This window comes from Panthera pardus, unplaced genomic scaffold, assembly GCF_024362965.1.
Source record: "Panthera pardus isolate Hobbes unplaced genomic scaffold, ASM2436296v1 HiC_scaffold_11, whole genome shotgun sequence".
Lineage (NCBI taxonomy): Eukaryota > Metazoa > Chordata > Mammalia > Carnivora > Felidae > Panthera > Panthera pardus.
The window spans coordinates 104694710-104706290 of record NW_026526666.1 but is presented as its reverse complement, the minus strand read 5'-3'; the positions used below and the strand labels follow the sequence as shown (position 1 = coordinate 104706290).

Sequence of the window (11581 nt, the reverse complement as noted above, 5' to 3'; positions counted from 1 at the left end):
ATCAGCGGGCTCTCAGTTAACTTCTTCCCACCCTGCCCCTGGCCTCCCCGCCCTCTCTTCAGGCCCCCGCTGCGCCCCTCTGCCCCCTCTCACCTGGTTTAGGGCCACAGGCCTTTTACCGGAAGCTGGGTGAGGCCAAGAAGGGGAAGTCCAATCGGGGCTCCTCTGAGACCCAGCATACCCCTGGCTCTGGCTGTCAGCCCTGGGGTCCATCAGCCGAGGGAGGGGCTGCCTGGGCCCCAGGTTCGGGCACAGACACCAGCGAAATGCCCTAGGGCATGCTGGCTCCACATCCCTCCCTGCCACCACCAAGCCCATCAGGACAAACGTGCGGTGTTTGGAGGTCCCTCCCCAAGCCAAGGTGTGGGCGGCGGCAACTGCCCACAAACAGGCCGGGCCCTGGGGCTGGGGGCCAGGGCCCCCCTCCTCTCCTGGGTGACTCCAGCAAAACCCTGCACCGTCCCCCACGGGCCGGCCCCCGGGTCCCGTTCACCCCGAACACGTGACCCACGATCCTCCATCCTCCGGGCTGGGCGCAGGTGACAGTGCGGTCGGCCGGGCTCAGCTGGCCTTGGATGCTCAGGAACCGGCCTGACACGACTGCCCAGCCTCCTCCCTGGGGTCCCCTGGCTTCAGGGACGATCCACCAACCCCACGGCATCTCGCTCGACGGCCGAGTCCGACACCGTCCAGCTCTGAAAAGGGCCTCGGGTAGGCCCCACAGAGCGAGACGCCCTCCAGGCCAGCTTCCCACACGACCAACACCGCCTCTCCGGGGGGAGGCCCTCCACGCCCCCTCCCGCGCCCTCTCCCTCCTGGGCCGGGCCGGCGGGCCTGCGCGGTTCCCGGTGGCCCCTGGGACACTCCCAGGGTGGCCATGCTGTCTCCCTGCGGCTCACCCCTCTCCTTGTGCCATCTGTACATCCTGCTCTGGTCGGCGTCCAGCCGGCTCCTGGCTGTGCAGCAGAGCAAGGCCCTGGTGTGGACGAAACAGGAGTGGCTGGTGTAGGGTTTGCTCAGAGCAGCCGTGTCTGTGTGCAGAGAAGTGGCAGGTCTCCCCAGGTGGCACTCTGTGAGTCTCTACCCAGCCCCCCCCCCACCCCGAGGGGACTGAGGCTCCGGTCACTTCCTCTGCCTGACCTATGATGGGTTGTCACCAGCATCTGGGGAATATTCTAGAATTGTCCTCTCCGGCAGCCATTGTGAGCTTTTCGGTAGACCCCACGTGGCAGCCATGGGAGGCCCTGAGGACCCCCCGGGACAGCGCTGGGTGGTTGGTGGACTCGGGGGGGTTGGTGGACCTGCAGGGGTGTGGAACCGGGCGTGGGGAGCAGCGGGGGACATACAGCAAGCGTTCAGGCAGGTGGCAGCCTGGAGGCCGTGCAGGTGGGCAGGTGGGCTCCTTCACGACACCCCCCACTGTTAGGCGCACAGAGTAGTCGCCAGGGGACACGGATGGGCACCCTCCCTGTGCAGCCCCGGAGGCTCCGTGGGGTACGTAACCCTCTGTGTTGCCTGCCGTCCAGCAGGGTAGAGAAGCGGAAGGTGACAGACCCCGTGGGAGTCCTGAAGGAGAAGTACCTGCGGCCGTCCCCTCTGCTCTTCCACCCCCAGGTAAGACCCAGGGCTGCCGGGCCTCAGGAACCCCCAACCTGGGGCCAGGCAAGAGGGCAGGGCTCGGGACCCCCCATCCTGGGGCCAGGCAAGTGGGCAGGGCTCGGGACCCCCCATCCTGGGGCCAGGTGGGCAGGCAGGGCTCGGGACCCCCCATCCTGGAGCCAGGCAAGAGGGCTGGGCTCGGAACCCCCGTCCTGGGGCCCTGCAGCCGGGCTGCCCAGACAGACAGGGCTCTGCAGGGGGCAGGCTCCCACACCCAAGGTGTGCCTCAGCTCCCCTGTCCATCAGACGGCCAGGGGATTGCCACCATGGGTCCCCATGAGCCCGGAAGGATGACAAGGTCCAAGACAAGTGAGGAAGGAGAGTGGTGCTCTGCAGGGCAGCCCCGTGGGTCTCTCGGAGGCGGCCAAAGACCCCAGAGCATGAGGGCACTCACCCACCTACGGTTCAGGCTCTAGGAGGGGCAGTGAGCCCGCAAGGCCGTGGGCAACAGCTTGGAGACGGTGGGTCCAAGAATTTGGAACATAAGGTGGCAGACCCAGGACGTTTATGAGAGAAGACCAGGGTCAGGGGTCTGGGAACATGAATCCCCAAGCCAGGTCGTGGCCACACAGCCCGCCTGCAGGCACTCCCATCCCCCACTCCGGCTGCGTCCTCCCAGGGGGTGGGTGCAGAGATGTGGGGGATGCGCAGCAGAGGGGAGAGTTTGTCCACCTGTCCTCACCCCTTGGGGCCGCCCCCACCTCACTTGGGGGTCCTGGTAGCTGAACAGTGAGACGGCCTGAACCAGACCCCAGGCCGGGCATTGTTCTCTCTCTCTGCATTTCCCACCTTGGACAAACACCCCCAGTCGGTGAAACCTGCCCCCTGCCTGGGTTCACAGCTAAACTTAGCACCTCCCATTGTTTCGTCGGGGCCATGGGGTTTGCTTAATAACTTCCCCTGATTTTCCTCGGGTCGGGCTGGAAAAAGCTGACAAGCCAGCCAGGCGCATCCTGTGTTTGTGTTTGTGCGGGAGCTCTAGCGGCCCGGAATATCTGATCGGGGGAGCAGGCCTGGCAGGCCGGACCTTCGGGCGGCCTCAGCAAGACCCACCCAGGCCTGAGGAAGAGAGGCCTGGCAGGGGGCCGGCTGCCCATTGTCCCTCCTGCCGTTCCCCCCTGAGCCGAGCCACCCCCGCTCTGCTGCCTGCCCCTGGGCCAGAGCTCAGGGAAAGGGGGGAGGAAGCCTAGGGAGTCACCTAATTAAATGGTCTGAGGTCCCGCGGTCACTCAGGCGCGATAACTGATGGCCTCTGCAAAGGACAGGGTCACCGCTGTATGAAGACATCAGCCCGCGGCGGCCAAGTGCAGGACTTTGCCAGGGCCTTTCTGACGCCCGACTCAGGTGTGTGCAGCCCCTGGGGTACAGGACGAGGCGGTCCTGCCTGGCCGCGGCCCCCCACCACCTCTGGAGTTGCCAGGGAGTCTGTGTGCAGAGAGCTCCAGAGCCTTTCAAGGCTGCAGCTAAAACTGAGGTGCAAAGCCAGCTGGGCAGCAGTCTGTGCGCCTGGGGTCCCATCGTCCAGGCGGTGGAGGGGCCAGCGAGAAGCCGGGCAGCAGCCGAGGGGCAAGCTGTCAGCGGGGACAGGGAGGGCAGCCCACGGCTGGTGGCATGATGTGTCCATGCAGCCCCAGCGGCCCCCTCCCCTCTCCTGTCCCCAAACCCTGAGCCCTCGGGGACAGGCACAGTCTGGGACCCTGATCAGAACTCTCCCCACCAGGTGGAAATGGCCAGTGCCGCGTCCTCCTCCCCCAGGCAAGCCCTTGGCATCTCCAAGGCCTGGAGAGGTGGCCCCTCTTATCCAGGTCACCATGTCTGTGCTGGGTCACCTGGGCATCATCCTTTTGAACACTCAGTGCGTCCAGCCTTGGGCTGTCAGATTCCTTCTTAGAACTTTGCCTGCAATCATGGCCCGCTGCCACTAGGCGGTGCTGCCCAGGCCCCTGGTCCCTGTTAACCTGAAATGCAGGTAGATTTCTTGATTTTTCACGACTCAAAAAAAAAAATTAAAGGAAAAGAGAGGAGAGGAGAGAGAAATCAGACATGATTCTGTCTTTAAACCAAGCTAGCCCCCCAGGAGTGCCGGCCAGGGATGAGGCCAGCAGGGGTGGGGGGTGGGGGTCCCAGGTAAGGCGAGGTGTCATTGCAAGGCAGGAGCCTGCCCCACCGTGTGCCCCTGTCGGGCAGAGAGGCTCCCACGGCCTGGGCCCTGGGCTGAAACGGGGCTCCCAGAGAAGGACGAGCGGCAGGGCTGGCCACAGTGGCCAAGAAGCCCGGAGACGGCCCGTTCTACCCACAGCCTGAGGGCCCGCACAAGCCTCTTGTCCTGGCCCACCTGCGGATGTACTCGGTCGCCGGGAGAGGGGTCCACACTGCTCAGGAGAGGTAGCAGCTCAGGGGGTCCCCCGTCTCTCCCTCTCACCTGCCGACAGATGTCAGCCATCGAGACCATGACAGACAAGCTGGAGAGCTTCGCGGCCATAAAGGCGGAAGCGGGCAGCTCCCTGCAGCCCCTCCCCCACCACCCCTTCAACTTCCGGTCCCCACCCCCCACGCTGTCAGACCCCATCCTCAGGAAGGGCAAGGAGCGGTATACGTGCAGGTAAGGCTGGGCATGCCCGGGGGGGGGTGCCGGTGGGCAGCCCTCCAGGTGGCCGCAGGTGCCCCGCAGCGGCCGTGAGCCTGCGCATCCTGGGAAAACTAGGTCAAAGCCAGACCACAGCGGGGTAGAAGTACACGGTTTGCTCTCCAATGGAGGTCGTTCCCCACGGATGTGTAGGTGTGGGGTGGCACAAGAGAATGCAGCCTTAACCCAGCCGATCAGAACTCAGAGGGTCCGAAGCCGAGGTGTGCTGGTCAGCGTTTAAGCCCGGTTCTCAGAGCCGCGTGGAAAGCCCAGAAGCACAGCCTGTCCCCAGCGACAGGAGCCCGTTCAACGTGGCTGACATATTGCTGGGGGAGGGGGCGGAGTCCCAGCAGGCCAGAGTAGGGGGGGCCCGTCTGTCCAGCGGCAGGTGCAGGCGTCTCTGTCAAGTTCAGCTGGGCCCTGGGGCTGAAGGACAGACTGCAGTCCTGGGGGCCACAGCCAGGCCACCTGCCCCCCAGCTGTGGGACCTTGGGCCCTAGACAGCGAGCAGGAAGGAGGAACCGCAACGGGAAAGGGTGCGGGTGTCCCCGTCCGTGGCAGCGTGACTGCCTAACGGTCCCCCTGCCCTCTCCACCCAGGTACTGTGGCAAGATATTCCCCCGATCGGCAAACCTCACGAGACACCTGAGGACGCATACCGGGGAGCAGCCGTACAGGTAGGAGCCTGTCCCTTCGGGGCCGGGGCGGTGGGTAGGCAGGCTCCCGGTGAGACCGTCCCCCCCCCGCCGCCACTTCCCACTCACAGGAAGGTGAGGGTGGGAGCCAGCATGCTCGGGTCAGGTCGCTCTCTGGACCCCAGAGCCGTCCTGTGTCCTGGGGTGTCATAAAGATTAGGCAGGAGGTGGCCAGCGGGCTTCCTGAAGGTTCTTGCCCACCCCCCAGAGTCGGGTGCCTGGGAGCAGCTCTCCCACCGCCATTGTCGACGGGGGCAGGGCGTTCAGAACAGCACCGGCCAAAGCCAGGGCCGCCCCGGGTGGCCTGATGGAGAGACCCCACCCCACCCCCACCCAGCTCAACTCCCATACGATGGGTGGGTGGTGGGCCAGGGCCGGCACCTAAGGCGGGGCGCGCAGTGGAAAAGGAGCTCCATGCAAATCCGAGTCTGAGCCTGGGCTTGGGGCATCCTGAGGGACTCTCGGGTCGCTAGCCCTGGATGGAAGCCGTGTGTCTGCTCCCGTCCTGTCTCTTCATTCTACCTGCGGGCACACAGCCACCCGGCAAGTGGGTGTGAGAGCCGTCACATCTGTTCCCAAGGGGGGTGGCACCCCCGTTTCAAAGATGCTGAGCCAGAGGCTTAGACACCCTGACTTGCCCGGGGGCGGAGCCCACGGCCACTCTAGGTGACCTTCCTGTCCCCCGAGAAGCAGAGCCTGTCCCTCGGTCCCTGGGGCCTTCATCAGGAGCAGAAGGGATGGGGGTGACATCTGGCTTTCAGGGACGAGCCTGAGAGTTGGCATTTTATTTATTTATTTTTTAAATGTTTATTTATTTTTGAGAGAGAGACAGGGATAGAGCATGAGCGGGGGAGGGGCAGAGAGAGAGGGAGACACAGAATCCGAAGCAGGCTCCAGGTTCCGAGCTGTCAGCACAGAGCCCGACGCGAGGATCAAACCCACGAACCGCGAGATCTAGACCTGAGCTGAAGTCGGACGCTTAACCGACCGAGCCACCCAGGTGCCCCGAGAGGTGGCATTTTAAATGAGAGACCGGGTGGCAGTGACCAGGAGGCAAATCAGGGAAAACGCTGGTGTAGATGTCAAGACCTCATTCTGGGGTGTGTCTGGAGAGCAGCAGCTGCTGGGAACTCGGAGTCTGGTTTTAAGTCGGCAGCACAAGATTCCTGTGCCCCGGCCACACAGAGCTTGGAGTTCCCGTCCCTGGGAAGGGCAGCCACGTGGGGTCCCCTCAGGTGTCGTGGTCCCCATGCCCCACCCTGAGATGCGACCACCACGGGGCCATGTCCTGTCCTGGCTGGACAAGTGACAGCTCAGGTCACTCAGCAGTCATCTGCTCAGTGCCCCCAGGCCACCCCAACACGCAGGTTCCCCCGTCCCCCCACTCCACAAAGCCTAGCAAAGGGAAGGCTGATTGGGTCTGGCTTCCTCCCTGAAAACGTGTTTTCCTGTAAGGTGAGCCACCTTCTGAACAGTGTTGTGTGTAGGAGCCCCCCCCCCCCGAAGGGTCAGGCGGTGTTTATGGAAGAGTTTAATTATCATTGATTTCGTTTGCTCTCTCCAATCTGTGAGTTTCGACTTTCCTAACAATAATTGCTTTGAAAGTTTGCATTGCAAATCCTGACTTTATCTGGCTCAAGGCAGCCCTGTGATGGGGAGTGTGGGGTGTGTGATTTCCCTTTTGACATCACTGGGCGCTTCTGGGATCACTTTGATCCTTGGGAGAATCTACACTGGAGGAGGAAATTTCGTCCGTCTGTCCTCAGAAACTGTCCAGGGGACAGCCCCCCACCCCCCGCGCCTCCACCAAAAGACAAGGACTCCACCCCACCCCCACCCCGGCAGGGGTGAATCCAAACCACCAGCTGCCCACCCGGTGTGAGCTCCCCTTCGGGGCCAGCCCCAGGCGTGCGCCCCTTCGTGTGCCCCTGGAGGCCCCTCGAGGGCAGGAGGAGGGAGGGAGGGCTGCTGGGGTGCTGCAGAGTAGAGACAATCAAACCGGACGACCTCGGGACGCTTCCTTTTAAGCCCTTGCCCGAGATTCCCTAAAATCACTCAGAATGTGCTTCAAAGCCCTGACTCTCGGGGAAAGGAAGACCCCTTAGCGTGACTGACAGTCTGTTTCCTGGGGAAGGTCAGCCCACCTGCCGGCCCAGTGTCCTCAGCTAATGGCTTCTCCAGGCTTAGAGATCTTTGCCTGAGGTTGGAAGGTGCCGGAAAACACGTGCTCATCTCCAAAAGCTCCAGCAGGTGGGGGGCACGGGGTGCAGTTCGGGCTGGACGGACGTAAACCTGGGCTTGGGGTGAGGGGCTGCTCCTTCCACCCATGCCGGCGCCTCGCCCACGGGTCCCCCCAGGACCCGGGTCACGGTCTGGCGCGGGCCTTCGCGGGCTGGCCAGCGGGCTCCCGGAGGGACACGCGCCTCTCCAGCCGCAGCTCCTTTCCTCCCCGTGAGCCAGGCCCCGTCCCCATCCCCTCAGGTGGCCCAGACCGTCTCCTTGCTTTCCTAGTTCTGATTTTTAGGGCTGGATTTCAAAACTCTCTCTTCGCTTCCCTTTCCCCTGCCTTTACAACTATGCAGAGCATGTCCCCCTGTGATGTCCGGTCCCTGGAAGGACCCTGCGCCTGCCCCCACCCTGTGACCGCACCTCCGCCTGGCTGGCTTCCCTGGGGTGAGGGTGACCAGGGGTCCTCTCGAGGCCCTCGCTGCATGCTGCCGGGCCACCGGTCATTCCTGGTTGCAGCCAGTGCCGTGGCCGTGATGTTCCACAGCCAGGCCATAAATTTCGCTAGCCACTTGTCGGCTTATTTACAAGGCAAACCCCAGCTGCTCAGAGGACGCTGATCCCCCGAAGCCCAGGGCTCCCTGCTCCCCTAAATTTCAAATGGGCTTCTCTATCTGGGCCATTGGTTTAGATTGGAAGCAGGAGAGGGCCACACTCAGGGCTCTCTGTGGCCAAATCCAATGTATGGCGCCCCTCCGCCCCCCTCCCCGGCCCCACGGCGGGTGGAGAGAGAGCTCGGTTTCCAGTAACGAGACGATCCCGCCCAACCCCGTGTCTGACCGAGGGTGCGCCCCGGCCAGAGCTCGTGGGTCAGGTGGAAGCTGTCAGAGTTTCCTGCATTTCCAAAGAGATGAGAAGGGTGCCGCGTGTGGGTGTGTGTGAGCGCACGCGTTGACAGGCCCCGGGGAGGCCTGTTGTGTGGCCAGGGGGCAGGTGCCCAGCCCAGCATGGCCTCGTACTCGGCCCTTCCTGAGCAATCGCCCTGAAAGCAGGATGGTCGCCTGGGGACCTGTCAGCATCGGGGGCAAGGAGACGTCTGTGACATGATGGTGTGTCCAAGGATGTAAAAGCTCTCCTTCCTGGGCCATCCTGGGGGGGAGCCCAGGGCACCCCTGCACTGCTGACCCAGCCGCGTGAAGGGCTCAAGCCCCGGTCCCTGTGCAGCTCACGCAGAACAGCGCTGGCGCCCGTGTGGGCTTCCAGGATGGCGGGTCCACGCTGGGGCCAGCGGACCATCGTGAGGCGTGGGAGGAGAGGCTGTGACCAAATCCGCGTGCTTCCAGAGGCCCGGAGGCGGCTTAGCCAGCCCAACAGGGAAGAAGCCGCCAGGCCAGTCCTGGGCTGAGGGGCAGAGAAGGCTGAAGGTCACTCAGGAGTTCGCCAGGGACGGCGGCCCAAGCCGCTCACGTAAAGATCACGAATGGCTCCTTGCCCGCCGACCGTGGAGGACGCCAGAGTCAGCGAAGCCTCAGCCGAGAAGCTTCAGAAACCGAATGAGAGAAGCTCCAAAATCGTACCGTGGGAGACCGGGGTCCCCTCTGATGGGGACTCGCCCTGTTTGCCGTGCGTCCGTCCTCAGACCCCCCAGGGGCCGTGAGGCAGGAAGTGGGCTCCCCTGGACGGCTTCATCAAGCTGTCCCTGGGAGCAGGGACAGCTCCGCTCCCGGGCGCAGTGCTATCCGCCCGGGGCTCAGGCAGGAGGCTCCAGCTGCCAGCGGGGGCCTAAAGCGTCCTGCCTCGGGCCCCCCCCAAGTGCACTGTGATGGCCAGACTGCCTGGGCAGGTGTCAAAGGTCAGACCGGTGCCTCTCGAGCTGGGCAGGGCAGTGCCGTGAAGGCCAGCCTCACAGCCTGCCGGCCCGGCCCCCGGTGGGAGGCTGGGGTTTCGGAAGCACCATCGGGCACGACTGGGTTCCCATGGACCAGGGCACGTGAGCGTATTCTATGTTGGAGCGATGGACGGGGGAGGGGCCTCCTGTGGGAACACCACGCTGCCACACTCAGGACAGGTCCCTGGCACCTCCAGCCGCACCCTCCGGAAGAACACACACCTCCATCGCGTGCCCTGCTGGGACCTGCTGCGAAGACGGCTCCTGAGAGACTCAGTGGGGGGAGGGGGGGCACTGCCTCCTGCCCCCTGCAGAAGCTGTTTGTTTCCAAGACCGGGAAATAAACTAGCCTGCGGACAATGTTGCAAGTGTTCACAGCCTCTGACACGGGGAAGCATCCCTGGAGGCCTTCTGAGGACCAGGCGCGCACACGCATGCACGTGCACTCCTGCACACGAACGCTCGCGCGTGCACACACCTGCACATGGGCACACACACATGTGCACCTGAACACGACTGCATCAGGTCCCCTCTGCTCGGACTTCCGCCACCAGGAGGCGCCGGCACGGCTCTGCAGACGTGTGGTGGCGGCTGTCGGGCCACCCTCCCTCCAGCTCCAGCTCGGCCGCTGTTTCTGGCTTCTGGGTGTGGATATTTCCCTCAACTGGGAGAATAGCCTCCCTTTCCTGCCCTCGGGGCCTGGGAGCAAAGGCCGCGCCCGCCCCAGGCCCCCACACCGAGGGGGCACCGCTCAGGTCACGGACACTCTGAGGGACCCGACTGAGGCGCCGGAGGAGGGAGCGTCGTTCTCGGATTTTTTCAGTGCTCGGCCCGGGCCCGCGATCACCGTCCGCAGAGGGGCAGGGACGCGAGGCGATCGCGTGGGGCCCGCGGGACCCTCGCGGTCCGTGTCAGGGAGGCGGGGGACGGCCTCTGGGGAAGTTGGGGCAGCCCCCGGGCCCCAGTTAGTGAATTGGCACGCGAGGCCCCACATGCCCGCAGACCCACTAAAAGGCGGCCGGGTCCAGGCCAGCTCTCCCCATACCAGAGTGGGGAGGGTCTCTTCGCCGTCTCTCCGACGGGAGGAAGGTGGCCGGGAGCAGGATGCAGGCTCCTCCTTGGGGGGGGACGGGGGCAAAGCATCGAGAGGCTTCCATGGTGCTCGGCTGCCCCCTTGAGGCTGCTGGGAGTGCGGCCCTCGGGCAGCGGGGAGGGGGGACCCGGGTGCACCGGCGGCCCCGCCCACGGGGCCCCCTGCAGCAGCACCGGGTGAGTCCCCACCGCCCGCCCCCCCTGCCCCGCCTGCCAGGAGGCGGGGGCGGGGCGTCTGCGAGGCTGCGGGGCGGGGCTTCTCTGAGGCGCGCGCGTGTCTTCCAGGTGTAAGTACTGCGACCGCTCCTTCAGCATCTCCTCCAACCTGCAGCGGCACGTCCGGAACATCCACAACAAGGAGAAGCCCTTCAAGTGCCACCTGTGCAACCGCTGCTTCGGGCAGCAGACCAACCTGGACCGGCACCTCAAGAAGCACGAGCACGAGCACGCCCCAGGTGGGCGGTGGGCATGGGGTGGGGGGGGAGGGAAGGAGGAGGAGGGAGAAGACAGGGGAGGGGTGGGGGAGGAGGAGAGGAGAAGACAGGGGAGGGGTGGGGGAGGAGGAGAGGAGAAGACAGGGGAGAGGAGGGGAGAGAGAAGGGAGGGGAGCGGGGAGGAGAGGAGGGGAGAGACGGGAGGGAGAGGGAGGGGAGGGGAGGGCTCAGCTGAGGGATGCTCTTTCTCTGATGCTCCCCCCCGTCCCCACAGTGAGCCAGCACTCCGGGGTCCTCACAAACCACCTGGGGACCAGTGCCTCCTCCCCTGCGTCCGAGTCAGACAACCATGCACTTTTAGACGAGAAAGAGGACTCCTATTTCTCTGAAATCAGAAACTTTATTGCCAATAGTGAGATGAACCAAGCATCAACGCGAACAGACAAACGGTAAGAAGTCCGTTCCGGACCCCAAGCCCACCTGCGTGGCCACGCCCAGAGCAGGGGCACCCCACCCAGCCCCAAGTCTCGATGAGTAGGGGCCCGCAACGCAGGGTGAGACCGACGGGCACCAGGGTGAGACCGACGGGCACCGTTGTGGCCCGGCTCTGCCCCCTGCAGGTGGCGAGGGGTGGGGGGGGCTTCGGCCAGGGGGTCCCCTCCCGCCTCCGTCTCTGGTGGTGACAGTAAGCACCCGGGCTGAGGGTGCGCGCCGTGTGCTTACAGCCGCACCGAGCTGCCGGCGTGCTTTGGTTTGGGCGTCACGGGCGTGCCGCGGAGCACAGGCCGGGTGAGGGCTCTGGCGTGAGTTCTGCCGTGGATGTGAGAGTCTAGAACATTTCTGTGGAGTCCGAGGCACTGCAGGTTTCCACCCAGGAGCGCCGCCCCTTTAAACACACACGCGCGCACGTGTGCGCACACGAAGTCACACGTGCATGTGCACGCACATGGACACACTCATA

The 11581-nt window shown here is 64.6% G+C and overlaps 1 protein-coding gene across 6 annotated transcripts in view; it reads left to right on the top strand.

Annotated features, from left to right (window-relative positions):
- PRDM16 (PR/SET domain 16) overlaps nt 1-11581 on the top strand; it is a 315500-nt gene that overhangs the window by 294036 nt on the left and 9883 nt on the right. For 4 of the 6 annotated variants that reach the window (XM_019461167.2, XM_053899069.1, XM_019461168.2 and 1 more), the window contains 5 exons: nt 1527-1614; nt 4092-4261; nt 4885-4962; nt 10472-10641; nt 10895-11069. In XM_019461167.2, coding sequence (XP_019316712.2) covers nt 1527-1614; nt 4092-4261; nt 4885-4962; nt 10472-10641; nt 10895-11069 — 681 coding nt within the window. The remainder of the gene's footprint in view (nt 1-1526; nt 1615-4091; nt 4262-4884; nt 4963-10471; nt 10642-10894; nt 11070-11581) is intronic. The other 2 variants (XM_019461170.2, XM_053899070.1) reach the window with 1 other exon arrangement.